The 27,499-nt window shown below is 55.9% G+C and overlaps 10 protein-coding genes across 10 annotated transcripts; 5 read left to right on the top strand and 5 right to left on the bottom strand.

Moving 5' to 3' along the window:
- Positions 1–94: 94 nt before the first annotated feature.
- N0V96_004731 (uncharacterized protein) lies at positions 95–2,074 on the bottom strand (the record flags this gene model as incomplete). Its single annotated transcript, XM_053196544.2, has 4 exons — positions 95–896; positions 946–1,401; positions 1,450–1,819; positions 1,867–2,074. 4 exons carry the CDS (start codon positions 2,072–2,074, stop codon positions 95–97), a joined length of 1,836 nt encoding a protein of 611 aa, XP_053045945.1.
- A 1,092-nt stretch (positions 2,075–3,166) lies between these two features.
- N0V96_004732 (uncharacterized protein) lies at positions 3,167–5,007 on the bottom strand (the record flags this gene model as incomplete). The annotated part of the gene is made up of 5 exons (XM_053196543.1): positions 3,167–3,280; positions 3,338–3,959; positions 4,007–4,365; positions 4,425–4,621; positions 4,788–5,007. 5 exons carry the CDS (start codon positions 5,005–5,007, stop codon positions 3,167–3,169), a joined length of 1,512 nt encoding a protein of 503 aa, XP_053045944.1.
- A 2,095-nt stretch (positions 5,008–7,102) lies between these two features.
- N0V96_004733 (uncharacterized protein) lies at positions 7,103–8,717 on the top strand (the record flags this gene model as incomplete). Its single annotated transcript, XM_065757201.1, has 8 exons — positions 7,103–7,165; positions 7,218–7,337; positions 7,392–7,410; positions 7,457–7,576; positions 7,625–7,685; positions 7,734–7,871; positions 7,920–8,317; positions 8,605–8,717. Coding segments are annotated over 8 exons (1,032 nt in total), but the record flags the coding sequence as incomplete, so codon positions are not given.
- A 125-nt stretch (positions 8,718–8,842) lies between these two features.
- On the bottom strand, positions 8,843–10,067 carry N0V96_004734 (uncharacterized protein; the record flags this gene model as incomplete). The annotated part of the gene is made up of 4 exons (XM_053196541.2): positions 8,843–9,296; positions 9,383–9,587; positions 9,642–9,829; positions 9,901–10,067. 4 exons carry the CDS (start codon positions 10,065–10,067, stop codon positions 8,843–8,845), a joined length of 1,014 nt encoding a protein of 337 aa, XP_053045942.2.
- Positions 10,068–12,290: 2,223 nt separating this feature from the next.
- On the top strand, positions 12,291–14,974 carry CDC45 (DNA replication initiation factor cdc45; the record flags this gene model as incomplete). Its single annotated transcript, XM_053196540.1, has 3 exons — positions 12,291–13,067; positions 13,117–14,189; positions 14,239–14,974. The coding sequence occupies 3 exons, from the start codon at positions 12,291–12,293 to the stop codon at positions 14,972–14,974; spliced, it is 2,586 nt and encodes an 861-aa protein (XP_053045941.1).
- Positions 14,975–15,839: 865 nt separating this feature from the next.
- On the top strand, positions 15,840–16,514 carry N0V96_004736 (uncharacterized protein; the record flags this gene model as incomplete). Its single annotated transcript, XM_053196539.1, has 2 exons — positions 15,840–15,908; positions 15,963–16,514. 2 exons carry the CDS (start codon positions 15,840–15,842, stop codon positions 16,512–16,514), a joined length of 621 nt encoding a protein of 206 aa, XP_053045940.1.
- Positions 16,515–19,333: 2,819 nt separating this feature from the next.
- ncs1 (Calcium-binding protein NCS-1) lies at positions 19,334–19,898 on the top strand (the record flags this gene model as incomplete). The annotated part of the gene is made up of 2 exons (XM_053196538.2): positions 19,334–19,603; positions 19,719–19,898. The coding sequence occupies 2 exons, from the start codon at positions 19,334–19,336 to the stop codon at positions 19,896–19,898; spliced, it is 450 nt and encodes a 149-aa protein (XP_053045939.2).
- A 729-nt stretch (positions 19,899–20,627) lies between these two features.
- FAA4_1 (long-chain fatty acid-CoA ligase) lies at positions 20,628–22,832 on the bottom strand (the record flags this gene model as incomplete). Its single annotated transcript, XM_053196537.1, has 3 exons — positions 20,628–20,717; positions 20,768–21,903; positions 21,953–22,832. 3 exons carry the CDS (start codon positions 22,830–22,832, stop codon positions 20,628–20,630), a joined length of 2,106 nt encoding a protein of 701 aa, XP_053045938.1.
- A 2,457-nt stretch (positions 22,833–25,289) lies between these two features.
- Positions 25,290–26,085, top strand: N0V96_004739 (uncharacterized protein; the record flags this gene model as incomplete). Its single annotated transcript, XM_053196536.1, has 2 exons — positions 25,290–25,380; positions 25,436–26,085. The coding sequence occupies 2 exons, from the start codon at positions 25,290–25,292 to the stop codon at positions 26,083–26,085; spliced, it is 741 nt and encodes a 246-aa protein (XP_053045937.1).
- A 124-nt stretch (positions 26,086–26,209) lies between these two features.
- SME1 (mRNA splicing protein sme1) lies at positions 26,210–26,669 on the bottom strand (the record flags this gene model as incomplete). Its single annotated transcript, XM_053196535.1, has 4 exons — positions 26,210–26,265; positions 26,321–26,414; positions 26,478–26,544; positions 26,596–26,669. 4 exons carry the CDS (start codon positions 26,667–26,669, stop codon positions 26,210–26,212), a joined length of 291 nt encoding a protein of 96 aa, XP_053045936.1.
- Between the last annotated feature and the right edge of the window lie 830 nt (positions 26,670–27,499).

The raw sequence follows: 27,499 nt of genomic DNA on the forward strand, positions 1-27,499 counted from the left end.
TATCTATCAGGGTCTTTCTACCTGGACCTTACAACCATCTTTATTACGATGTAATGAATTCAAACGTGCCAGCGAACAGCACTTGTACTTTTTTTTAGCAACCGTTCGTCCGTCCAACCCACGCATCATCCGTGACCACCTTTTGCGTAGAGTTGCATGCCGGCACCGTGAGCGTGCGGTTCCTCTCCTCGTAGAGAAAGCCGCAGCTCTGGCGCCGCACGTAGACGTAGCTGACGTTGGACCCGCCGGGGAGCTCGACGTCGACGCTCCAGAGCGGGCGCTCGGCGGTGTACCCGGACGCCGACATGGATTGTCCGTTGTTGACGTTCCACGAGCCGAGCTCGGCAATGTTGCCGAGCAGAGAGAGGCCCTCGCCGTAGTAGGTGGTCGCGTTGACCAAGAAGGTGACGGGCACGGTGCAGGAACCCGTGACGTCGGGCGCGCCGGCGGCGGTGGCGGGGACGTAGACGCCGGTCGTGGTCGAGGCGGCGCAGGTAGAGGGAACCTCTGACGCGATCTCGGGCACCCAGCTGGGCGGGTACTGGCCGGCGCGGCGCTCGGCCATGGTGATGAAGGCGGCGTAGGACCAGGTGAGGTCGCGGGCCGAGGTCGGGGACCCGGTGGTCTTGTTGAACTGCTCGGCGAGGGCGCCGTCGGCCGGGGTGTACTTTTGCGCGACCTCGACAAAGGAGTCGGCGTAGGCGTTGACGGCCTTGACGATGCCGGCGTAGTCGAGGGTCGAGTTGCTGTTCTTCTGGTAGGTCGTCTCCCTGGCGGTCGGGTAGAGTTCCTTGAAGAAGGGGAGGGAGGTCGCGTCGACCTTGATCTGGCCGTGAGCATTCCACTGCGCCACTGCGTCGTAGAGGAACTCGGCGGCGCCGAGGGTGATGAGGTACCTGGCTAGTTAGCTTCAAAGTTTTGACCACCTGCAAGCACAAAACTCACCAAGGGTTGCCATTATAGTACGTGTCCTCGATGTACCGACCGAGAGCAACACCTTGACCCTGCGCGATGCCCTCGTTGACGGGGTACAGCGTGCCGTTGCGGAAGGAATCGACCCAGACCTTGAAGTTGCTCAGGGCCTTGCTGTGGCACGGCTGGATGGACGGGTCCTCGCAGCTCGCCGCCACGTCAAAGACGGCAATCGAGCCGAGCATGACGTTGGCGTCCTTGCCGGAGCGCTTCGTCTGTGTGTTGACGTTGGCGACGTAGTAGCCGTCCGCGGCGTTCCAGTACGTCTGGAGAAAGCAAAGGACGTCCGGGGCCAGCTCACATCCCGTGCAGGTTGCGCCGAGGGACTCGGCCAGCGCGGCTCCCTCAACGAGTGCGCGGTACTGGTTCTGGGTGGTGAAGAAACTGGAGCCGTTGACCTCCTCCCACAGGTCGAAACCGGTTGAGTTCCTATCATTGTGAGCTGTCTGTAGAGCCCTGGGGCACTAATCTGCTTACCAGTACTGGGCGGTGTACGACAAATCGTTGGAGATGATGGGCCATATGACATCCTTGGCCTTGGCCTCTTGCCCGTTGTCGATGAGCCAGCGGGAGTAGGTGATGAGCGTGATGGCCCTCAACGCCGGACCGTCTCTCTGCGGGCGACCCCATTCGCCGTTGAAGCGCGAGCCGTCGACCAGGTACTTTGCCTCGCCGAGGCCACGGCCGGACGGGAGGAACGATCCGGAAGGGTTGCCGACGGTCTGCAGAACGGCCTGGGACTTGTAGTAGTCCTCAATATGAACCTGGAGCTCGTCGTGTCCGAGAATGAACTCGTCGACGATCATCTTCATGGTCAGGGCAGCATCGCGAGTCCACGTGAAGAAGTCTGGGAAAGTCAGCAAGAGAACGATACATCGTAGTGAACAAACTTACAGTCGGGGTCGGCCTTGGACGGGCTGGCAACGACGATGCCGGCGCTTGCGCCTGTAACCGAAGCGCCGTCAGGTCCGATGTTGCTCAAAACCCCATTGAGTGCGATGGTTCTTTGACTGGAAATGAAGTCGTCGAGATCAGCGGCGGCAACGCGCGCAACGTTGGCGGCGAGGCCAACGGCACAGAACAGTGTCTTTGTTAGACTCATTTTGGTTGTGTTGAGGATGTCCTCTGTGCTTGAAGTGTTCCGTGAAGTGCCAAACTAGAGCATTTTCGGTCGACGATGGGATGGGAAACTCTTATATCCCAAACGTAGCCCCCGAGACATATCGTATAGCAAAGTGCGGGCCTAGCTGGGCACAGAACAACAATAGTAGCTCTCGAAGCTTATTACTGGCATCATCGTGCTGCAGACCCCTGCGTGTTCATCCCAAATCGAACGCAGACAGGGATGGGGTCTCTTGGGTAGCATTGGGGATAGGGGATCGTCGTGGATCCGTCATTTCGTTCTAGAAGTCTAATGAGGGGGCTTGCTTTGGCAGAGTTTCTCGTACAAATGCGAGCGAAAGTCAATTCGATCACTTCCATGAGGGTAACTCGTCAGCTTGCTAACACTAGCGAGCAGTACGGATATACTTACTGCCTTATTGCTACAAAGTGAGTTATGATTCAATGAATTGTCAAGTACGAAGGGAAGAACAACACTGCGGGCCGATTCTCGTGCAACACGCGGACTGACGGGCTCGGTTAGGCTGGCCGACCATGGGGAAGTAAGTCCGGTCCCCAGGCCTAGCTGCGTTGGGATGCCACAGGATGGCAATAGTGCGGGGAGCGACCAACAACAGTCATCTCTAAGCATCTGTGTCGTCTCTGTAACTCGGTCACATTCACAACCTCATCACCAGATCTTTTGAGACGGCTTCCAGGTGATCCGTTTGACTGAACACATTGCGTGCGTGAATGATGAAGGACCACACACTGTAATTCCTCAGCCCTCCTGAACTCACCCTGCATGACTCGGATGGCCGGAGTTCGCGGACACTCGCTTTCGGGATTTCCCTTCACACACGATCAACACCCTCCGATCACTTGGGCTTCATCTCCTGTGCGTCTTGGCCTGGTTAACTCGGCCATGTCCGCGCATCCAATTCAACGAAGAAAGTCTGTATTGTCAATCTGCCTCTGCCATATGTGCCAATCTATAAGCCAATTAGTTGGCTCACCACTGTGCGCAGAGTTTCCGTTCCCTGCGATCCCTCGACCACGGTCGACGCGTCTCTAAGTCCGAGTCTTGAGCTGACTAGCCGAGCTTCTGAACTCTCACCCAGAGGTCAGACTGGATGAATATCCCGGCCGAGAATGAGCTCCACGATTTGGCGGGGTCAATCAGGGCAAAGTCAAATCGGCGAAGAAGCTATACGCGGCATTAGACTCTTACTTTGAAAATCAGGAAGTTCTCGCCGCATCTTACCTCCACAAAGACCTTGTTCAACTCCATGAGAGCAACCGTCTTCCCGAGACACTGCCACTTTCCGTACTTGAAGACGAGTTCCCACTGCGCCATCATCGCCTTCAGCTTGTCCTCGCCGGCCTCGAGCCACCGTTCCGGCCGAAACACGTCGGCGTCCGGGCCGTACACCGCCTTGGAGCGAAGCACGCCAAACGCCGTCCAGCCAATGTCGGTGCCTTCGGGGATGCTCATGCCGTGCATAAAGTCGCCGCCCGCGGGCACCGTTGTCGACATGAGACCGGTAACGGGAGGGAACACCCGCAAACCTTCTTTGATGACGGCCTGCAGGTACTGAAGGCTGCTCGCCTCGCGGTTGGCCACGGGGGATGAGATTGTGCCCGCGTTGGCCGCTTCCCGCACCTCCTTGGCGAGCTTTGAGTAGCATGAGGGGGACGTCATCAGATAGAGCATGGTCGTTCGAATGGCGGTTGCCGTGGTGTCGGACCCGGCAATGATCTGGACCAATGTCTCGCCCTCGGCCTCCTCTCGAGTTAACCCGTGTGCGAGGAAGGATCCAAGCATGTCTCGCCGCTTGGCCGTCTTGTCCGACATCAGCCTCTCCGCCACGACCTTTTTGGCAACACTAACAATGTCAGTTGCTTACAGGAAAGAAACAACAGGGCTACCCACGCGATGAACTTGCCGAACCCCACGCGGTCATGCTCCGACGGCATGGCTTGGCGGAATAGGGGCGACTGCAGCAGCTTGGCCAGGTGCGGGAATACCGAGAGCGTCATCATGGCAGGCATGCTCTGCTCAGTCATCTTGATGTACTGATGAACGTCGGCATCTTGCTCGATGTAGCCGAAATGGTAGCCAAATGCAAGGGAGGTGATGATATCCAGCGTGAGGTATTGTACCTTTTGGCAAAGATCCATGGGGCGAAAGCCGCCTGTGATAGACACATATCGCTCCTCGATGAGTCTGATAAAGGCCTGTATCTGACCGTCAATGGCGGTTTCGAGACCTTCATTCTCCTTACCCGAGTACTGGGGCTTAAGTGAGTATGGCGAGACGCAGACGTCAGCAGCAGAAGATGCAGACTTACGCCAATGGCCATCTTGGCGCGCAGCTCATTGTGCTCGTGATCATCTCTCATGGAGATGAGGTTATCCCTCGTGGGGTCGAAGCGAACAGCCTCGTAGAAGGCCCCCTTGCGGTATGGCGAGCGAACCGCCCACATGCGACGAAGGATTTCCGAGTCATTGGTTACCAAGTCGTTGGGTCCGATGCGGACGACCGGGCCTAAAGCAAAGTTCCCTGTCAGCAGCCTGTCGAAACAAACAGTCCGTTTGTCCTTGATGTTGCCTGGCTGGGCGGCATGTGTGTCTGAGACCCTTTTTGGCCCCCGGAATAAACCACTCAGCTGGACGAGCTGATGGTGTTTCTGGGATGAGAGAATTGAACTCACCATAGTCATCACAGGCTCGCTTGAGAGCGAGATGCATCTGCCCACCCAGTGTGTTACGTAGCATCCACCACTTGCTCAAGGCGGCACCTGGTGGTCCGGGGATGTGTCTGAGACGGTTCCATGAACGGTATCTCAAGGATCCCAGATATATGAAAAGGGCCGTAAGTAACAGAAGAAGCGGGTTCCAGATGTGGCCCGAGAGTCCCTGGATGGCCGCCATGATGTCTCGGGTTGTTGAAAGTGACGGGGCAATTTCGAGGGTTTGGTTTGGATAGGGAAGTGAGTGAGTTTGTGAGATGAGAGGAAAGTGAGAGAATGGTGATGAGAGTGAGTCTGAGGAGTAAACTTGAAGAGGGAAGGAAAGTTTGGCCGGGCAGTTGACACTCGGCAACCTCTACGGAGGGCAACAGCGTAGAAGTATGCGTAGGCGGCAGGCGGCGGGCGACGAGAGCGCCTTCTTCCTTTATCTGATTCAGTGTACACCACCCACAGACCACAGGGAAAGAGCTTTTTGCAGTAATGGGATGAAGAGAGCAAGCAGAACGCAACAATCAACACGTAAAGGGAAGCTTTGAATTTGGCAACCGGGGTGAAGAAAGACACCGCACCTCCGTCCATTATCCGACTTCATCACCCATTGAATATGGAAGGGTGGCTAATGTAGGGTATCCTAAGCACCTCCATCGGGCAAAATGGATCATGGCTTCCACCATTCACCAATATCACCACATCTCGTGGCGCCAACCCAATCCTTCACCCTAGTCTTTTCACCTCTCTTCCCACCCGCTCCGTCCTTCGGTCATCTTCCTCTTCTTCAGTCGTTCTGGCAAGAGGGATAGAAATGTGAGCCGTCATATGCAGCGTCCCGTTCCACCCGCATGACGTCGGGTTCCGGCCAGAGGCGACTATATGACAGGCACCTCAGCGTAGCATACCGATGACGTCTTGACAACCTCGCTCAAGTACGCGGAAAAGGCTATTTATCATAAACCCATTTCTTCAGGTCGACTCGTTCATAAAAATGGGCATTCAACAGTGGTAAGTACTATGCCACCCAAGGTTACGGTAGATGAGCAGCAATACTTAAGCTAAATCCCATCCTGCAGCTCTTGTCCGACAACCATATACGGGTGGACACAGTCGATGTGAGATTCCCCATGGTCCGTTATCCTGATTGCTACCCGTGGTACCCTTCTCGAGCCGGATTGCAGCCACTCTAGTTTGGTCACACCGGTGCACAAAGACAGCAATCAGTTCCGGGGACATCCTCGTCGTGGTGGTGATCAATTCATCTTCTATTTCCCTGGCCCGCCACGACGCACATCTCCGGCATCAAGCTAGTAACTTGGACAGCTGACGGCGGCAACAAACCCGGCCATATTTGCCTGTCCACCCGATGTTCTGCATGGTTGCATGCAGGCATCCGGCCCTCGGCGAGACGGCCGATGACACGATGCCACGCTTCCCGGCTTTCAAAACGCCGCAACGTCGGCCACAACCACGTCTGCTTCCTCCTGTGGAAGGTATCATGTCCTGACTGGGCACTGACAGCTCGCTCGGGGGACGGTCCAAGCAGGATCGAGACAAAGTCCGGCTGTGGCTGACGCGTGCATACGGTTTGTGTAAAGCACCGTTCACGCCAACACACACAGTGTTGTTACTGCCGCTACTGTTTGTTTGTGCCCATGATGGCCAAAGCCGCCCGCGGATGGCGCCAAGCACCTGAAAAGGTGTTGGATCAAGCTTTGCTGTTGGAACAAAGTGCAGCAGCAGCTTGCTCTCCGGGCTGGCGAGGCTCCCGAGAGGGAAATTTACCAGCCTCACGCATCATTTCCCGCTGACCGTGATGCGCTGCGTGCTTCGTTGGGCCGACTAGGACTTGTCGACAACACGCCGCCTTTGGTGACACGGAGCTGAAGGCTCGAATGACAAGGAAGCCGCTTGTTTGTGTCGCCTCGTCAGAATTACCCCATCTGAACGATTCCCCTCGCCGGCACGGGTGTCATCCGTTACCCTTTTCAAAAGGCGTTTGGCAGCGGCAAGGGGATATCAAGCTGATACGCCTTTCTAGTCTTCCGTCTCTGATGGGATGAATCCTTTTTCTGGAGTCCCCCTTTTGTTTACTAGAACTGCGAAACAGAACTCGACGACAAGCCATCGACATGACTGAAAGAGCGCCTGACGCGACGCATCAGATAGATATTGTTTTCCCGCACGGGACAAACGTCGACCTAGAGCCAGATGAGGTCAGCACTCGGGAAAAGGGGTCTGTGAGTGTTGGGGCTTCGGGAGCATCTTGCTGAGGTCTATCCCAGGACATTGACGACGCCGAGATGCAAAGCCTTGGAGGGAGTGATATAGACTCCGCACTGGGAGAAGTAGGTCATTCGGGGCGCGCACCAAGAAAGACAACGCTTAAACAGACGGTAGTCAGAGGCATGGCCATCCTCAACCGCATCACTCCGATCGAGCATCGTACGGGCACGCGAGGAAAACGGAAGAATCTATCACGGTTACAAGGACGGGAAATATGTCCTGCCCACTGATCAGGTATGTATGTACGTGTCAGATGAGCCGCGCTATCTAACTCGTTCCCCTATATAGGAAGAACTCGATCGACAAGGTACGCCTCTCCTCCGACGTAGCGGCAGACCTCTGACTGCTCGCAGCTTTTCAATATCAGCTCTGCCAGTTGACCTTTGAGAACAGGCTCAACTTTGCCCCTGTCCACCATCCTCACAGAGTCCTAGACGTCGGTTGCGGCATAGGGCTGTGGGCAATAGACTTTGGCGAGTAGCCTCTCTTCAATATGATCGTACCTGCTGACTTGCAAACAGGCGAGGCACACCCCGAAGCCGAAGTTGTCGGCGTAGACCTCTCGCCCGTCCAGCCTGGCTTGTGAGTGTGGAAGAAAAACGAAGCCCTCATCAGATCTGACCGTTCTAGCACACCACCGAACGTGCATTACGAAATCGATGACCTCGAGGAGGAGTGGAGCTTTTCTAGAAAGTTCGACTATGTTCACTGTATGATGATGACGGGCGCTTTTAGAGACTGGCAAAACTTCCACCAACAAGCCTTTGAGTAGGTCATTCTGCCCCACAGACGCTCATCAGCTAACGTGGTCTCGAGCAACCTAAACCCGGGGGGCTGGTTCGAGATCCAAGATATCGACTTCCCCATGAGGTGTGACGATGGAACAATCCCGCCAGACTGCGACCTCGGCAGATGGAACGAGCTTATGATGGAGGCCGGTCAGAGGTCGGGCTTCCTCTTGGATACCTGCGGCAGGGCGGCCGAGATGATGACTAGCGTCGGATTCGTCGATATCGTGCGAATTCAGTTCAAGTGGCCAATCAACCAGTGGCCGCGCGACGTCAAGCACAAGACCCTGGGCGTCTGGACAGAGGCCAACTTTAGCGTCGGGCTGGAGTCCATGACGTTGGCCCTCTTCACTCGTTTCATGGGTTGGAGGAAAGAGGAGGTCTGGGACTTTAGCGCGAATGTCATTGCGGAGTGGCGTGATGTACGTAGGCATGGGTATTTTGACGTGTATGTAACTTATGGAAGAAAACCGTAAACGACCCGGGGGCCAAACACGTAAACGAATCTAGGGCCGGAGTGTTTCTCGCTTGAATGAAAGATGGGCGTTGGCCGCGTTGCAACATTGTTCTGCCGTCGGCTGGTGCCAAACCTGCCTTGCGAACGATTGCGAACGAATGGCTTGCTCTCTCCGTCCACTGCCGGCCGACTGACGATGGGAGGCGGGTGGTGGCCCTGGCTTGACTAGGAAGCGTGCCTACACGAATGCTGTCAGACGTGCGCGTGCCCGTACTCCTAGCAAGTCGAATCACGCCGTACAACGCATGCCGTGTCACCAACGTCAACCCACTGGCCGAGGGTACGAAGAAGCGTAACCGAACGCCATAGCCTCGCCGTCGCTTGTCGCGGCTGCATGACCTACGCGGGAGGGCTATTTTGTTTGGTATTGTCTGGCTGGCTGGCTACCGTCAAACACAGCTCATCTGAGGGTGCAAAGACTGCAGCGTTCCGCCTCAGGTGGGCGGCTTCTGGGCCCAGACGGAGATCCACGGAAGATATCCATGTATGCGCGTGTCGTGGAACGCTTTCCGGATGTCCTGTTCCATGGTATCGGCTTCGTGCTTGGTCAGCCCGAGCTGCGCCCACTTGACGAGCACGGCGCGGACGAGCTGCCACAGCACGTCCTTGCTGAGGAACAGGCCGATCTCGCGCTGCTGGCGGTCCTTGGCCCAGGGCCCGATGGGCAGCTTGAAGAAGCGGTACCGGATGTTGACGAAGCCGGCCTCGCGTAAGATGTCGGGCAGGACGTTGGGGAACTCGAGGTCCCAGCCGTAGTGTGTCTTGAAGGTGCTGATGAACCTGTCCATGAACTTGGCGGGCGCGTAGTCTGGGGGCAGGGTGTTGTCGTCGCACCCGATTCTGACGCCGGCGTCTTGGAACTCGATCCAGCCGCCTGGTCTGAGGTTTCTACGGGATGTCAGACATTTTGGTTCAGAGAGCATCAAGCCGGCAGTTGCGCTTGGTTCAGTGGGCAGAAATGACGAGGGTCTTACCGGTACGCTGAGTGGATGACGTTGACTGGCTGTCGAAGAGTCACACAAACGGACCGCATGTGGACAAAGTCCAAGTTCGCGTACAGCGGCGACCAGGTCTCTTCAATATCGTCGATTCTCCAGTCGACGTTTTGCGGCGCGTAACAGTTTTGGATGGGCGATATGTCTACGCCGATAACGTGTGCACTAGGGAACTTGTCGGCGACTTTGGTGAGTCAGATTTTGGGACTCCCAACCGTCGTGAACAACAATAACTTACTATCAACGGCCCAGAGACCGGTGCCGGTGCCAATGTCCAGGATCTTTTGCGGGTGGTCACCGATTGGTGCCAGGTAATCGTTCTCATCGAGCAGGCGTTTTACAAGCTGGTGCTTCATCTCTTCACGGAACTGCTCTGTCTCATCGTTCGGAAGAGGGTAGATGCCTTGCAGAAAGGACTGATAGCGTCTAAAGGTACGTAAACTTAGCTTCCGCGTTCGCTTCCAAGGGGATGAACTAAGGAGACATGATCTACACACCTTCCACCCTCGTGTGAGTGCTTCATCACACGGGAAGCGAGCGAGGTGAAGCCCGAAGACGCAAGCGATCCTCCATAGTCTGATCCTCCGTAGTCTGACCCCTCAAAGTCTTCTTCCTCGTCCAATGTGTTTGGTGGAGCAGGCTCTATGGGCTCGCTGCTGGACATGTTCATGATGGCGGGTTCAGAGACGATCCTCGAGGGCCGTCAGACGAGGGGTGTGGTTATGGCGACACCGCTCGCGTGAGACGGTTCACCACGTCTTTGGCAGTGAGATTGGGTCAACGGCCAAGTGTGATTTCTAAAGTATCGGTGAGTATCCGGTATGAGCCAACAACACCACGGTCTGAGGAAGCCTGCTGGGTTCTGTGGTGGCGCATTTCTGAATGAAGCGACAGAATCAACGTACAATGGTCGAACAAGATAAGCCTGAGAACGGTCACAGCATTGTCAGTATTGCAGATGACTCGTTCGGCAAGCTCAGCTGGCTGCACGTAACAGACGAACAAATCGTGCGTAGGAATCAGAGAAGAAAGTCAAGGGCGGCGGAAAAGGGTTGGGAGAAAACCGGAGTTGAGGAACATGAGGGACGAACAGTATCTGGTACTAGGGATCGGATTTCGTACCAACTGGATGGTAACCCAATCACCAAGCAACTGCTCCCCCTCTCTGCAGCTGTTGGTGTACCAAGTGTGCCCAGAAGGGTGGCACAGCGGTTGAGACCGGTGCCAACAGGCTGGGGCGGTGTGAATGTCCGTCCGGTTCCAAGGCCACGGCCAGCTAGAAACAGCGCCGCATGCGGTGCCGGCGGTGCGGCGGTACAGGACAGAAGGCCGTTGGAGACTGGGCCGATCCAACGGCGAGCTTATAGACGTTTGTGTGGGCAAGCAAGGGCGTGAGTGAGGCAAGGTAGTGTCTATGTATGATGTTGAGGGGTGTCTATACCATCATCGGCCGAGCGGCGTCATTCACGGTCCGTGGGCGACGAGTTCTGTGGAAGCGATTCTCTTAAGTCCACTGTGATGGGACGGTCTCTCTCGCGCAAGCAGCAGCAGTAGCAGCAGCAGCAGAAGCGGGGGATCGAAGCTTTGCCGTTTCGAGGAGGTCGCGCATAAGCAGCCTGCAGAGTGTGTTTCGGTCTCTCTGGTAGGTAGAGATGGCGGTCACCACATACACAGTAGTGCACAGCGCGCGTCGGTACGAGTAGTGAAGTGATGCGGGGTGTTAATGTGGGATGTGGCGTGTATTCGGACAGTGACAGCTGGGATTGTCTACTGAGCAATCTCTCGAGCAGACAAAGCGGCACCCAAGGGTAGGATACCGATAGCCCACGATGCTAAGGTGTAGCCCTGGAGGGCGCCATTGAAAGCTACTTCGGACGACAACTCCGTTAACCCCCGTGGTCCGGTTCGTAGATGGCCAGCCAGCCAAGGCTCACGGATATGTAATGCGGAGTACCTGTCCATAGTGAGGTACTTTGAAGGGCAATGAGAGGGACGCTGATCAGCCAATGTCGGCTGGAAAACCACCTGGCAGGTAGACTAGCCGACCGAGTGGAGAAGGTATGGGGCGCACCGTTGGATTCGGGTGTGCTCACTTTGTTGGAGACCTAGTGTATTGATCAAGAGGTCAAGAAGAACAAGCCATGAAGCTTATAGATGTGAGAAACGAGTGACACTGGATCCAATCATACTTGATAAGGTACCTAGAGGTGGAAATCGACGTCGAGTGAGAACCCTCATGTCCTCATCGGCGTTAAGGTAGGACGGACGACTGAAAGTGGGGCGGTGGTTGTCCCGGCGTCCCGCAATCGGTTGATCCGTGCACTCGGCCGACGGCACGGTCCACTTCTTCCCGTGGTTTTAACAGGTTCCCAGGTCAGCACGTCGCAAACAGCTGGTAGCGTACCTAAACGCGTCGCTAAAGTCTGGCAGACCGCGTCCAGCGCGTCACTCTCACTTTTGCACTCAATCACTCGATTCTGACTCGGGCCTGGGCCACCACCACCACCACCACCACCACCACCACCACACCAAATCATATCTTTACCACTTTACCTTACCTTACGCTCTCATGAGGCAGAATACTTACTGTTTGTTACCCACCGTCGATTCTTCTGCACTTTGATATACCCCACGCTAGAGAGCTGTCCCATTCAGCCTCTAAGCCTCAAACCTTCTCATCTCACGGCTCGCAGTCTTTAACCTTTTTGCTTGCTCTCGGTTACTCTCCGCGACTGTTTCCAGCTCTCGCACCCGTCGTCGGCCCCATTGCACCCGCCGTAGAGCCCCTCCCAACCGCGTCTACACAAGAGAGAGAGAGAACAACGATTTTGCAACCCATGAAGCCGCTCGATACACACCGTGGAAACGCGTCAAAATCCTCTTAGCCATGTATCTTCCACGGTCTCTGATATCCAAACTATACACCCACCTCCAGAACACGCGACACCCGCTGTCCCCTCCCGTTCTCGTCCTCGTCGCCCTCGAACCCGACTCCCTCTGCGCATGTCGAATCCTGACCCGCCTGTTGAAGCACGACTATATCCCCCACAAGATCCAACCCGTCTCCGGATATGCCGACCTCGAACGCGCCGGCCGGGACTTGGTCCAGCCCATGATGGAAACGCAAGGAGGGAGTGGAGGCGTTGTTGTGTGCCTCGGCCTCGGCGGCATGGTTGATCTTGGAAGCCTGCTTGGACTGGAACCCGAGGGAGAAGAGGTGACCTTTGGCGGTGTCGAGGTCTGGGTCATGGACTCACACCGTCCGTGGAACTTGGGCAACGTATTCGGTGGCTTCCCACTGGAGCCCGCCGTCGAAGAAGGTGCCTCGCTCCAGTCCAGGTGTCCGCCAGGCGTAGTGGCTGGTCGGATTGATCGCGCCTACAAGCCAGGCAAGGGTGGTATCGTTGTGTTTGACGACGGCGACATTGAGGATGACCTTGCCGCGGAAAAGGAAGCCTATCTAGCATTGCTTGATATGCCCGAAATCGATGACGACGGCGAGGACCTGGACGACTTGGACGACGACGATGATGCTGAGGACGAGGATCTTTTTGAAGAACCAGCACATGCTGGCCAGAAGCGGAAAAGCTGGTCGGACCGAGACGAGGAGGACGAGTCTAGCGATACAGACGATAGGCCGCACCAGAGGAGGAGAAGCAATTCTGTGAGTCGTCAAGCGTCGCTCTGTTTTCACGGCCACTAACACGTAGCAGTCTTCCTCGATTCCCTCATCACCACGACGGCCAGCTCACAGAGGGCTCGTATCTCTACGGGATGCCGGCGTGGTTCTCTCGAGTGATCCCCTGGAACCTCCATCAGCTGCTCAACCACCGCCCGCGCCATCTGCCAGGGTCCTTCGACGACGTCTGTTGCGTCTGCGGAGGGAAAAGGAGACCGTTCTCCGCAAATACTACAAGATTGGTGCTTCCTTCTCTGAGCCGATATCCTCCATGATGTACTCCCTCGCGTCGGAGCTCGGCCGGGACGACAACGACCTCTTGTGGCTCGCCATTGTTGGTGTCACTTCCATGGAGCTGTACGGAAGGTCATCTGCGGGTATCGCGGTGCCTGTCCGCAACTCGGACCGGGGACAAGGGAACGGCTGGATGGGTGTCCGCGGCGCACGTATCCGCCAGCTGCTGAGAGATGAAGTTCGACGTCTGAACCCGCCCGAAGTCATCCGCGGCCGCCCGGCTGCTGTCGAGAACTCAGGCATCATCCCCACCACGGCTCGCAGCCCCGAAGACACAAGCATCAGGCTGTCGCCAGAGCCCAAGTTCCTCCTCATCAGGCACTGGAGTCTGTACGACAGCATGCTGCACTCGCCGTACCTCTTTGCCCGGCTCAAGACGTGGAGCGACACGGGCCTGAAGAGGCTCCACAAGCTCCTGGCCAAGATGGGTGTCAGTCTGGTTCAGTGCAAGCAGAGCTACACGCACATGGACATGATGCTGAAGAGGGAGCTTCGGACAAAGCTGCTCAAGTACGCGTCTCTCTACAACTTGGACGACATGGTCCCTTCGGTCGACACGGACGGGAGAGACCGCGCTGGGGCGAAGGACGGCTGGGGCTTTGTCCGCAGCTGGGGCTGGCGGGCGACTCTGAGCGCGCAAGACGTAGGCGTTGTTATTGGTGCTCTGTTGGAAGTGGGCAAGCACAACGACGTTGCCGAGCTCACGCAAGCACCAAAAGATCAGTTTGAGGATGTGGATGACGAGGAGGTTGTCGCTGCGCAAGGAGAGGAGTGGGTTGCGCGTTTCTGGGAAGCATACGACGCTCTGGAGGAGTAAGTGATTCTCGCGCACTTTGCATTAGCCCACTCTAACAGTCAGCAGCATTGATGCTCTCAAGGCAGGATTGCCAACCGCCCAGTTCCTCCATCGCGCAATCTACCGCACCGGCACGTCACTCATCAACAAGAAACAAATCAAGCACCTCAGGGCATTCCGCATGTGCGTCGTCAAGGAAGGCCCCGACGTGCCCGTCTTTGGCCACCCGGCCGCGCTCACCAAGCTCGCTCTCTGGGTCGGCGAGGCCCTTGTCGAGCAGGAAAAGGATACCACGGGCCGTCTCTCCCACGGTGGACGCGGCACGCCCCTCGTCGTCGCCAGCCTCAACGACAAGCGCGGTGTCTACCTCGTTGTCGGCACCGGCGGCGGCGGCGGCCCGGATACCACGTTCCTCGACCGCGAGGCCGCCAAGAAGCGGCAGGCGGCCAAAGACGAGAAGGCCAAGCAGCGGGAAGAGTCACGGCGCAACAAGCAAAAGATCCGCGAGGAGAAGCGGGCGGCGCGTCGGGCGGCGGGGGATGACGATGCCGACTTTGACGAGCTCGATACCGAGTCGGAGGCGTCTGACGGCTCCGACTCGGATGACGAGGAAGAGGAGGAGGAGGACGCCAAGGAGAAGGGCTACGGTCTCAACCGGTTTGGATCGGCGTTCCAGGAGGTGGTGGCGGAGACGAATGCCCGGGTGCGGATAGACAGCTTCGAGCACTGCGTGGTGGAGGTCAAGAAGGAGGATCTGGGAGGGTTCCTGGAGAGTCTGAGCATGAAGGCCGTTGTTGGGTAATGTGTGGCGCGAGAGGGAATAACAAAAAGCAATCGTTGGGTTGGGTTGGGTGTCGTGCTTGGGGTGTTTTTACGCATGGCGGGGGGTCATTCTGTTTCTCATCATACGGCGATGATGGAGGGCACGGCATCGAAGGGAAACTGGTCTGGGAGGATAAAGAAGCTTCATGAGACATGGGCGTTTGAATCATTGTGCTTTTTCTTTTCTTCGTTAATTACCAATTCCTTTTGCTTTGTGGCATTTAGGGGTTTGGGCGGGAAGCAAGTCTAGTGTTGGGTTGTTTTCGGCCGCGGCGTTTTATATGGGCAGACCCTTTACGAACCCACCCCCCCCGTCTTCGCTCTTTGGAGCTTGACGCATATACAAATACATACACGCTATTGAATGTCTTGTCCTTTTGCTCGATGCCAATCAGGATGAAAGCAGTGATCTGAGACTGTCCTCAGCGCCATCGCCCCATGGCATGGATTCACTCTCATCAAGGCATCAAGAAAAGGATGAGCCAACCAGACGGGGCGACGTGATAATGAAGGCGCGCTGATAGGGCGAGAGGTGCGAGCTGAGGTGTAAGCACTGGGGTTGACGCCTCTTGTTTGGGTTGGCAAGGCGAGATGTTGCCGCGTTGGGTGCTCTCGTCAGCACTCTGAATCCTTCATCTCACGTTTTTGCGAGGGCACCTACGCCAAAGGATTACTTGGCTGGCGCTACGTGTACGCGCTTCGCTTCCGCCATGGATCTGGACAGCAAGAGCGCTGTTGTACGGAGATGGGGTCGCTCGGTATTGATATAAAATGAGGTTCTCACCGTTCGGTTCTCATCTGGGCGATGCTCGTCTGTCTCGCAAGCTCACATTCGATATCAAACTATGTCTGGAAAAAAGCCTTGGGCCGATGGGCCGTTTGAGCTCATTAGCAGTACCCGTGCCGGAAGCAAAGTGAGTCCCATTGAAGTCACCGAGGCTCGACGAAAACTCATCATATGCGAACAGAAAGGAGTCAAGACGGCAGGGGTGAGCCGGATGGCTGAGGAAATGACCATCATTCACAACCTCATCCTCCGGATCATCAACACTGTCTACCTGCAGTGCATCAACGTGGAGAAGTCGCCCAATGACGTCCAGGACTTTGTGTCTTATGCGATGGAATGGAGCAAGATGGTGGAGGAGCACCACGAAACCGAAGAGACGGAGGTCTTCCCCGAGATTGAACAGTTGGCTGGCGTGCCGGGGCTGATGCAGGCCAACGTAGCGCAGCACGAAGCTTTCCACGACGGCTTGCACGCATACATGGGCTACTTGGACAGGATCCAAAAGGGCGATGAGGCGTACAGCGGAGAGAAGCTCAAGGGCATCATCGACTCGTTCATGCCCGTTCTGCGAGAGCATCTCAGCGATGAGATTGACTCGCTGCTTAAACTGAATGAGTACGACCGCAACTGGGATGAATGGTATGAGAAGCTCATGAAGAAGTTGCTCGGCAAGATGGGCGATCCCAAGCTCAAGGTGAGTATACGAGGTCACCTCTTTGATGGGTCTCTTTGACTGACGTATTTTTTTTTTTTTTTTTTTTTTTTTTTTTTTTTTTTGGAAAAGACGACAACAATTCCACTTCTTTTGACAAACCGAGACACGACGTTCGAGGAAGGTGTTCATGCGTGGTGGCCTCCGGTGCCGTGGATCGCGTTCCTGATGATGCGTTGGCTCTACATTCCTGCCCACAAGAACTGGTGGCGGTTTTCTTCGTGCGACGACCGGGGCGCGCCAAGGGAGCTTCCTTTTGCGTGATGGGCTCCGAAGTGGACGAAGTATTGGGTCCGGCGGTCGGTGGAGTTTCTCGGTGGTCGAGTGGCCGAGCCTCAATGATCGGACGAGGAGGGCCCCGGTGGTAATTCCAGGGTGAGGCTGGCTCTGCAGAGTTTGCTCAAGTCTGAAGATGCGTGGCAGTCTAGTGGACAAAGTGTGGCTGAGGGGTCTCGAAGTGAGGGTACCTGGAGGCCGTCTTGAAGGTGTGTGGTGTGTGGTTGAGACTGAGATCATGATGTGGGCAAAGGCCGTGAGGGAGCCCTCAGAGGCTTAGAGAAAGCGAGGAGGGTGAGATGTGTTTTGCGTACCCCGTACTTAGGCGCCGGTTAGAAAGGCCCAGCTCGTGAGGTAGGCACGTAGGAAGGTGCCTTCTAATCCCAAGGATGGACACTTGGTAACGTCATGCGGGCACATATCCCAGTCGACATCCACACCATGTACGAATAACCCGAGGAAAGACAGACGGTGAGCCCTGTGGCAATCGTGACATCCTGCCGATTGGGATTCTGGCTTGGGGGCTGAGTTCATGAGCCGACGTCTTAGTGGGCGAAGCGCCAAGCCCCTGCTTCTCAAGGTCGACGTTGACGACCACTCATCGTCTGAGGGCTGTTTGTAGGGAGTACATGGTACATGGCCACGCAGCATGAGGTGTTCAACGCTTCGCGGCGCATTCCTCGTTGGTGTCGGGTGTTTCTTCATGTTTGACACCCTGAATGAACCGTGCTCAAGGTGGTACTTGCTCCAACTTGCCGAGGCCATTTCCAGTGCCTACGTCTTCAATCATAGCATAACTTCATCTCAAATGGAGCTGGCAAAGGTACGGGCTCGTTCAGAGAGGACTGAAGTCGAGAACGAGTAGCATAGTTGAGGGACTCAACGACGCAAAGTCAATTATCCTAGTCCCTCGTCACCTTACAGATGTGGCAGGTGGCGGGTGTTAATGAAGCACTTGCCTTACGCTTACAGGCATCCCGGTCATTTCTCTACCAAAGTATTGGATTGGCTGCGACATTACTGGATGGCGCACCTACAAAGAGCTCCTGTAAGTTGTAACCACCATGCCACTGGACGGATGCAATGTCCGTCACTGCCATTCCTTGCCTTTAGACCTAGGTGCTGCCAATTAATTGCCTGCTGTGTTTTCACACATGGCACAATGCCTGGATGCTTTGCAGAGGGCCGCGTTGATCTTTGCTGCGTCTCCTTCCGAGTCCTTCGCCTCCCGCTGCTGCTACCTACCTTACCTGCCGTGCCTGCCACCTGCTACGTGTGCCTGGACCTGTGTGCGTGGCGCCCGCTCATAGCTTCAAACATTTGCTTACCTTATCTCCCTGGGCAGATTCGCACCCGGCTACAGCAGTTTCCACCGACGACTTTCCCCTTCCTCTCTGTACAACTCCCGCGTATTCTTCATCCAACTCTATATCGTACCAAGCATCTTCCTCCTCATGGCTTATCCCCTTATGATTTCAACAAAGATTCGCAACCTCGCTTCCTTACAACTGGCAAACCAAAAAGCGCACGTAAAGGTATCCATAATCCCGCCGGTCCAGCCCGACAACTAGGTCAATAGTCAATAATCCGTCCTCCGTCCACCGAGCGATTCCCCGTTTATTTACGTCTTGGCCACTTCGTACTTCTGTGGACGCTCGGGACCATCGCCTTTACTTTCGTACAGGGAGCCGCTCACCCCCCGCCGCCAACTTTCCGAGCAATCATCGGGTCCTGTCCCCGCCAGCGTCAGAAGCAAGCACCTTGCACCAGAGTGCCTGGCCACCACCACCACCGACAGGCGACAGCATCCTGGGCCCTTTATTTCTTTCCCCTCCCCCGCCCTTGGAGCGCAACTCTGCATCTGTCGCCAGCCTTGTTCCTCCTTTGAAGTTGTCGACCACGCGCCGTTCCCTTCCGCCGTCGCCTAAAATCCACGATCCGTTCGACTCAACGCCTTTTCTTTTCCTCGGCGACCAGTAGTGCCTTTTCGCCTGCGCCGGCATCGGCCCACCCGTTCCGAGCGACGACACTGTGTTCTTGCCGCCGACGCCGTCCCACGACTCACATCGCGACAAACGCAGGCCACCCACCACCACGCAATCACGCTCTTCCGCCGATTCTGAGCCAAACCTGCCCCCCGGGATCTCGTATCTGAAGTAGTCGTCGCGGCTCGTAGTTAGCCATGGGCAAATCGTGAGTCTGCCCCGCCCACCAAACGTGCCCTTTCTTGCAGTCCCCTCGTGCGTAAGAAATGGACCGCCGAGGGGCCGTCATGTTGAGGCGATCCGCCTCTCCGGAAACATGGAGCATCCGCGATCGATCGTCAGACTCGCAGACTAACAGTATTTCTCCTCTAGTCAGTCCAAGCTCTCCCAGGAGCAGCTAGCTGAACTGCAGAAGTCCACCCATTTCGACAAGAAGGAGTTGCAGCAATGGTACAAGGGTATGTCAGCCACGGTCTTATGCTTGATCGTCTTGCGTTTTCGCGCAACACTTATCTTTGCAGCACTGAACCTAAATACTGACAATCCGCGGCAGGCTTCCTCAAGGATTGCCCCTCGGGCATGCTCACCAAAGAAGAGTTCCAGAAGATATATAGGCAATTCTTCCCCTTCGGTGACCCAAGTTCATTTGCAGATTATGTCTTCAACGTCTTCGACAGCGACAAGTCGGGTAGTATCGACTTCAAGGAGTTTATCTGCGCCCTCAGTGTTACCAGCCGAGGCAAGATGGAGGACAAACTCGACTGGGCTTTCCAGCTGTACGACATTGATGGGGATGGAAAGATCAGCTACGATGAGATGCTCAAGATCGTCGAAGCAATCTACAAGATGGTGAGTCTTTTTTTCACGGTGGACCGAGGGGATCGCGTGGTGCTCTTGTTGCGTTCACGATCTGCGGCACCCTCTCCCAAACGAGACGCAAAATGCTGACAAAGATGACTCGCAGGTCGGCTCCATGGTTAAGCTCCCTGAAGACGAAGACACCCCCGAGAAGCGCGTACGGAAAATCTTCCGTATGATGGACAAGGACGAGAACGGCAGCCTAGACATGGAAGAGTTCAAGGAGGGAAGCAAACGTGACGAGACCATTGTATCGGCACTGTCTCTCTACGACGGCCTGGTGTAGTGTGGCGCGGAGGAGAGGGTCATAAAGGGGACTCTCATGCCACCGCCACACGCCCTCGGGTCTGTTTTCATGATTATATGTGTTTTTGGGCAAGGCGAGCTGCGCGCAGTGATCAAAGTGCGACTTTTATTATCCAGGGCTAGCAGGAACGGTATTCCAATGATTTACTGCGACCTGATTTCTTCATATGTCCCCCTACCTTTTGTCATGGACTGTGAGTGAATCTGCAGCCAACGGAGTGGAAGGGAACAGCCTGCGGTCGGGTCATGGCGACGATTAAACAACCCCCGAAACTCCCGTCGGCACGGCATCCTCGGGCCCAGAGACCGGGACCCCGACTCGGCCCGGCCGGCTTCAGGTGGATGACAACGCATCGGCACCACCCACTCTCCGCCACGTCAACGCACAAAGCAACAAATCACGCGTTCGAGGCTAGGACTGAGCACAATTTTTTACACCTGAGCAAATAGGGACGATGTAGACGAACCGATTGGAATGAAACTGGCCTAGATTAAAAAAAACACATCCTTGACTTGACCCATAAGACCCGCCGAGATACTGATGGATAAAGGTAGGTAATCGTTGTTACAAAGCTGGACGCGCGCGCACACACACTATACTCCTGGATATCAAGCGTCCCGTAGCCAACCCAATCCGTTGCCGCAAAATTAGGGGAGAATTACAAGATCAAACCACATGATCAAACGTGACGGAAACGAAGTGCCCTGCTTAAGACGAACCGTAGGCCTTGTTCACCTCGGTCTTGTACTTTTCGAGAATCTTCTTGCGCTGAAGTTTCTGTGCGGCCGTGACCAGGTCCTATGAATGATTAGTAGTTGCTTGGGAATACAGAATAAAAAGACGCTCACATTTTGTGGTGTCCACTCCTCGTCGGACATGACGACGCCCTCGATAATTTCAATGCCAGAGAGGCCACCTGAGCGACCGGCATTCTGCAACTCCTTGAGAACGGCGCTCTGCAGCTTCTTGTCGTGCACCAGCCCCTCGAGGTTGCTGCCCTGGACACCAATGCTCTCGGCGAGCTTGATCAGAGCCGGCTCAGCAGGCACAATGATGGCAATGGGCTTGGCCTTGTTGGCATCGGCGTAGATGCAAATGTTGGCAACCACCGCTGCAGCGCGGTAGATGGACTCGAGCTTCTCGAGCGCAATGTACTCCCCGTTGAGAGTCTTTACGAGGTTCTTCTTGCGGTCAATCAGCTTCAAATGACCTTGGCTGTCAAACTCGCCAATGTCGCCCGTCTTGAACCAGCCATCCTCGGTGATGGCCTCCTTGGTCTCCTTGGGGTTCTGGTAGTACTCCTCCAGAACGGAGGGTCCACGAATCCAAACCTCACCCTGAGGGTTGGGCTTGTTGGTGGCGTAGTAGCCGGCCTCGGCGAAGTCCACCAACTTGATCTCAATGGACGCGGGCATGGCGCCCATGTTGTTGACGCTGAACTCCAAGGGGTTCGTCAGGCAGCCCATGGCCGTGGTTTCTGTGAGACCATAGCCGATAATCATCGGGGCAATGGCCATTGAAATGAACTGCTGGGTTTCCTTTGCAATGGGACCACCTCCATTCATGCAAAGCTTGAGACGGCCACCGGTGGCCTCCTTGAGCTTCTTGAAGACCACGGAATCAAGCACGCCGGTGCCGGGAACACCAAGGCTCATCATGTGCTGCTTGGCAGACAGGGCGTTCCAGAACAGGGTCTTGACGAGGGCGCTGCCGGCGTTGACCTTGGCGATGATGCCCTTCTTGACAGTCTCCCACACCGCGGGGACGCCGACCATGACGGAGGGCTTGAACTCCCGAATGTCACCGGCGCAGTTGCGGACAGAGTTGTCGGACAGGGTCTTGGGGTTACCGTAGCCCATGGTTGTGCCCCAGTAAATGCAGGCGTTCTCAAAGACAAACTCGAGGATGTGGGCGAGCGGGAGGTAGGTCAGGAGGCCGTCGCCGGGGCCAATGAAGGGCTGCACAACGGCACTCACACCGGCAACTTTATTTCGTTAGTGGGGGTCTGCTCACAGGTCCGGGGAAAGACGTACCAGCGGCCACAACAGCCTTGTGCTTGAGGGGAACACCCTTGGGGGTTCCGGTTGAGCCAGAGGTGTACATGATGCAGCACAGATCCTCGGTGGCGGGAGGGACCGGGTCGACCATGTTCTCCTCACCGAGCTTGCGCAACTCCTCGAAGCTCATGACCTGGATCTCGGGATGGGCCGACTTGAGCTGCTCGAGGTGTGTCTGCTGGATCTGATGCTGGTTGTTCCAGATGACGTAGCGAATGTCCTTTGCCTCCTGGAGAACGTTGCCGAGTGTAGGCAGCAGGTGAGGGTCGAGGAAGATGGCCTTGGCGGAGGTGGCCACCATGGAGTACTTGAGTCCCTCCTCGCCAAGGGTGTCGTAGGCGGTCACCACGGGCATGGACTGGGAGGCAGCGCCGTGAGACATTGCCAGCCAGTGTTGGCTCGTGGCAGCGTAGAGGTGCAGACGATCGGCCTTGGTCAAGCCAATCTTGCGCAGACCGGAGCCGAGCTGGAGAGTGAGGCGCTCGTACTCGTGGAAGGTGATGTATTCGTAGGGGCTCAGCTCAAAGTAGGTCCATTGCTTGTCGACCTCGCGCTCCTCGCCGTCAACCATCTTCTTCACCTTCTTCGTCTCTCGGTGGGTGTTGACCAGCTTGCGCGAGCCCAAGCACCTGGCGTTGCCGTACTTCTCGGCGCTCTGCTTGACGAGCTCGAAGGTGGTTGTGATCTTGCCGCTGCCGGGGACGGTGATGAGGTCGGGAACGGCCTGGGGAAGTCGGCGGGGCAGAGTCTCGCCGTCCTTGGCCTCTGCGCCGGGAGAGGGAACAGAGAAGGGCCCCTTTGCCTGCATCCTGGGCAGGATGTCGAGCTTCGACTTGGGAGGCGGAACCTGAGCCATGGTGGGCAAAGTTGGGGAGTAACGGTTCGGCTACTTTGTCTGTGTGAGGATCGGGGAAGCTCTGGAACGGGTATCGAAGCGCGGAAGCGACGGGTCGCGAAGGCGGTTTTTACCTTTGCGACAGTGGAAGGATTCTGCCCGTCTAGATGAGTTTGGTGGGTAGAGGGTGGGAAACACGGTTAGGTTGGAGGAGTGTTGGGAAGATAGTTGAGAAGGCAAGTCGGAAGTGTAGGGGCAGGGCGACCCAAGGTATTTGAATTTGAGGAGATGGCAAGGAAGGACCTGACGGATGAACGACGTATGTACCACGGCACGCAGCGGCGAGAGTGGCAGAGACAAGAGGCAGAGAGGCAGAGGCGGACCGCAGAGACAGACTCAGACTGGTGGAGGACGGGGAGCTTGGGGGAAATCTTGGCTGCCAATGCAAGGTTCCCAAGGTTGCCTCTGCAGGGCGAGTGGATCTCCAATGCTCCATGATGCTCGAAAAAGGGAGGTACGTACCGTTACTCGCTGAACATCCACCTCCCCGTGGGTTGAAGTCACTGAAGTCCTGCACTGCAGATGGCTCAAGCTCCAGCATCCGCGGCCGCCCTCGTCCAGTAAGAAGAGACGCCTTCCAGGTTCCCATTGGTACCGACTGCACGTTGGACGTCCCTAAAAGGTGAGGTAGTACCTTGGCGTGAGATGCGTCGTTGGGTTCAATTGGAACGGCGCGGTACCTTACCTCCCCTAGCCTTTCCTGTGTATCTAGGCAAATAAAGGAAGTACCTCTGGGGTTGGGTTCAGCGTCATGCTCTCCACTGCCCGTGTCCTTCGGCCGACCTCACAGACGATAAGATTCGAGGCGCAACGACAGCTGCACCACAGAGGACCGTCACCCACTCGCCCCATCTAGCAGCATTGGCGAACGGCCGCAGGACAGGTGCCTACCTAAGGTACCTACCTAGGTGCCTTAAGGTAAACTCTCACTCAACTTGACTACCCCCCCCCATCGTCTGTTCTTTTCCCCGCCTCTCCAGTTGGGGTTGCCTTCGCCATGCCTAGGTATCCGTAGACCGCACTCGCCTCGTGTCTGTCTCTTGTTCCGTTGAATGTTTCAATCTTGCCGTCTTCAGCATTCCCTCCGACGCTCCGTATCATCATGGCTCGTGATCGAAAGCCCACGTATCCGTACCTCGCCCGAGTGAGAACCGTCGTGCAACAAGGACGTGTTCCTTCACCCCCTATCTTGGGGCTATTCCACCAAGGCGCCCAGCCCAGACTTACATGGCCATCCCATCCCAAGACGGCCCCAAGATGCCCAGCTGCATTTCCGGGGAAAGTCAAACGGGGAAAAAACACCAGACGCCTATATTGAATCTCTCCAGGTCACGGCTAAGCCCCCCTTTGCTCATGCAGCAGCGCAGCAGCACCACGAGATACACCTGTACGAATACAGGCTGTACCAACTAGGCATTCTCGTCGAATACCAAGCACGACACCAAACCCGATGAAGCCGTCACAAGAGTCACGAAGCAGGGTGGTGAGTTCTCGCCGCTCTTGGCAAATTGGTTGGCGCTTTGCCTCTATTTCATCCCACTGGACCACTAGACCACTGGGCCACTGGACCGTTCGTCAGCGCCCCCGAGGTCAGCCGGTTGTGTTTCGCACCCCTTCGTTGCCATCCAATGCAAGACCACACGGCCGTGCATAACCGTCAACAATATTCCCAAGGATATCGAGCACGCGGTGGACGTGAGAACTTTAATACAAGTCGCAGCCAAGCAAGCCCCCTTCAGCTCCCTCAACCGTCCAATGATCAACACAGCCACCGTTGCAGGAGTCTTTGTGCTGTCGGGTTCGTTACTAAAAGCAAATCGACTCGAGATGGATTACTTATACCTCTCCCATCATGACTTACTTAGTAGTAGTGGCTACCCACCGGTCGGTTTCTATCCCACTGACTGCGTGTTGCTTGGTGATTACGGGCTCGATTGGTTTAGGTACTCCTGTTGGGGAGCACCAGCACGGCCAAGGGTCCCAATTTATGGGTGGCAGCATTATTCTTTACAGAGAGCATCGACCAACACCTCGGTATCCCATCGGCTTGCTGAAGATGATGCCGAAAAGCCCACAGTGTCTAGATGTCCATCTATACACGGAGGTTGACGTTGCTGTGCCACAGTGAGGCGCATACGCACAATAGCCCAAGTGGCTTAGCCGTTCCCTTTGATGCATAAGCGGCTCTAGAGACCATCTCTATCTCTATAAAAGGGATAAGCAGATTAAGGTCCACCGGTGATCGGAACTAAAGTCGTCGTTCAGCTACCTACCAAAGGTACCTTACCTCACTTGGAGCTCCCCTGCATCTTCAAAGTAGTACTGCAAAGCCTCACTTACACCGAGCTGTGAAATTTGATACGCCGACCACACATCACTTGCTGGCTATCAAGATTTGTAGTCTCCTCAAAGCCAATCATGGCTTCTCTAGTAGCTGCAAAGAACCAGCTGCGTTCAGTCATGAAGGACAGGCTCGGTCTCATCGCCCACGAATCCATCAATATCCAGAGTAAGACATTGCATCCAAAGCTGCGTCCTCATGCCGTCTTAACCTGTCATCCTAGGCCGAACAGTTTTTGAGACGCTCAAGACCTTTAGACCGTACGTGGAAGCACAGAGGGTCAGCGTCTTCCTCTCTATGCCTTTTGGCGAAATCCAAACAGACCAAATCGTGCGCCACGCTCTGTCAGCAGGGAAGCACGTCTATGTTCCGTACTTACACAAGACGCCTTTCCCGCCAGGGGAGACGCCGCCCAGGGTCATGGACATGGTCCGTCTGCGCGACATCCACGACTACGAATCACTGCAACCCGACAAATGGGGCATCCCCAGCATTGACCCTGAGACGGTGCACCAGAGAGACCGGGTCCTGGGCGAGCCTGGTGCCGAGTCACCTGAATCCTCCTTCTTGGACCTGATGCTACTCCCCGGGGTCGCATTCGATGTCGATGACATCTCGGGCTCACTACGGCGCCTTGGACACGGAAAGGGCTTTTATGATCTTTTTATCCGCAGGTACACGGCAAAATATGACGGAGAGCTGTCGTCTCCCAAGCGTCCTGTATTGCTCTACGGCCTGGCTCTCGCGGAGCAGTTCATCTCTCGACCCTCCGACGGACCTATTCCCGTGGCTCAGCATGACCAACCACTCCATGGTCTCGTTTTGGGGAACGGGGAGGTCAAGAGGCCGGCAGATAGATCCCACAACACATAGCTTTTTTTTCTCTTCATGCCGCCTAGCCTTTCGGGGTGACAGATCCGTGGTATCAACTTTTTGTGCAATCGCCCCAGAGCGTGCTTCGCCGTCGTGGCGTCATCCTCTCAACTCGAGCCGTTCTCTAGCTCGATAAACTTTGGATCAGCGACACGTTGTCGCCCTTCAACAATATTTGTCCTGCGTGCAAGTTAGCAAACCCGCGCATGACATCTCTGGCGTCGGAGCGACATACCCAGCGGCCTCCTCTTTTCTTCGGGGTTCGTCTTGGTCACCTGCTTCACTTCGACCGCGTCGTCAATGACGAGGTTCATGAACTCGTCGAAACCCTATCAGATCCTTGTATTAGCCATGACGTCGAGCCGTATAGGTGGGAGAGATCACGCGCGCACCCTAATCTTGCCCTCAATCCGGATCGCCAGCTGCTCGTACAGCCAGATTTGCACCGTAGTGTGTTGCCTGTCAGGAAGTCAATACAAGACAAGTCGAGAGTACGGGACCAGAACTGACTGGAGGAGCTTGAAGATGAAGTTGATGGGAGGAAGCAGGACTCTGCGACCGCCACCGCCTCCGCGTCCAGTCATTTTCGCGCGTGTGTAAGTCGGGAATTGAAATAGAAAGATGGTCGGGCTCGGGTGGCAGACGTTAGGTGCTCGTCGGTCGCGTTTGGCTCGTGTCGATGAAGTGTCGTGGGGCAATTGGTCCTAGGCTGAGCAAGATCGCAGAGAGGCTGGCTTGGTACTCTGCCTGGCCCAGGTCCGATGCGCAAGGTTCGGTCAATCGCTGGGAGAAATTGGGCGGAGCGGGCGAAACGATGTTCCACCTGCTGGCAGACCCCTCGATACCAGAAGGACCAATGGTAGCTGGTTGAGAGTATATAATTGTGGGCTCAATCATGTGCAGGCTGCTCTCAGTGACAGGCCTCCCCCTGTAACACCCTGCTCGCCCGTGGACAACCTTGGAAAATACCCGTCGTCGTTAAAGATACTTACCCCTCCACGCCATTTTGAGTAGAAGCCCAAAGTATCTTTCCAGCAGCCACAGTCCCCAGGTTAAGGTACCCTGTCATTTGTCTTTGAGGTGCCCTACGAGAGTGCTATGCGGTAAAACTGTCTTAGCCGGGTCTAGTTAGGTTACCTTAGGTTCCTTGTGCTCTGATCCGCCCGCTGTCCCGCCAGCCTGACTGACGTTTTATTTTCCTTTCGCGAACCTCCCTCCACCACCCCCTCCATCTGTCACTTTTGGACCATTGTCGGCGCACTGCTTTGATAGCCCTTCAATCTGCCACCCCAGCAGCTCGACGCTCCTTACAGCCCGCAAAGAGCTCACCTCCTCCCTCTGCTGCGCGAGACTTTCGACTTTCCTTATATCCTACCGCCCTTGCGGTCCCCTAGCGCGACGTCAAAAGAGCACC

This window comes from Colletotrichum fioriniae (assembly GCF_027942845.1).
Source record: "Colletotrichum fioriniae strain IMI 355084 chromosome Unknown scaffold_4, whole genome shotgun sequence".
Classification (NCBI taxonomy): domain Eukaryota; kingdom Fungi; phylum Ascomycota; class Sordariomycetes; order Glomerellales; family Glomerellaceae; genus Colletotrichum; species Colletotrichum fioriniae.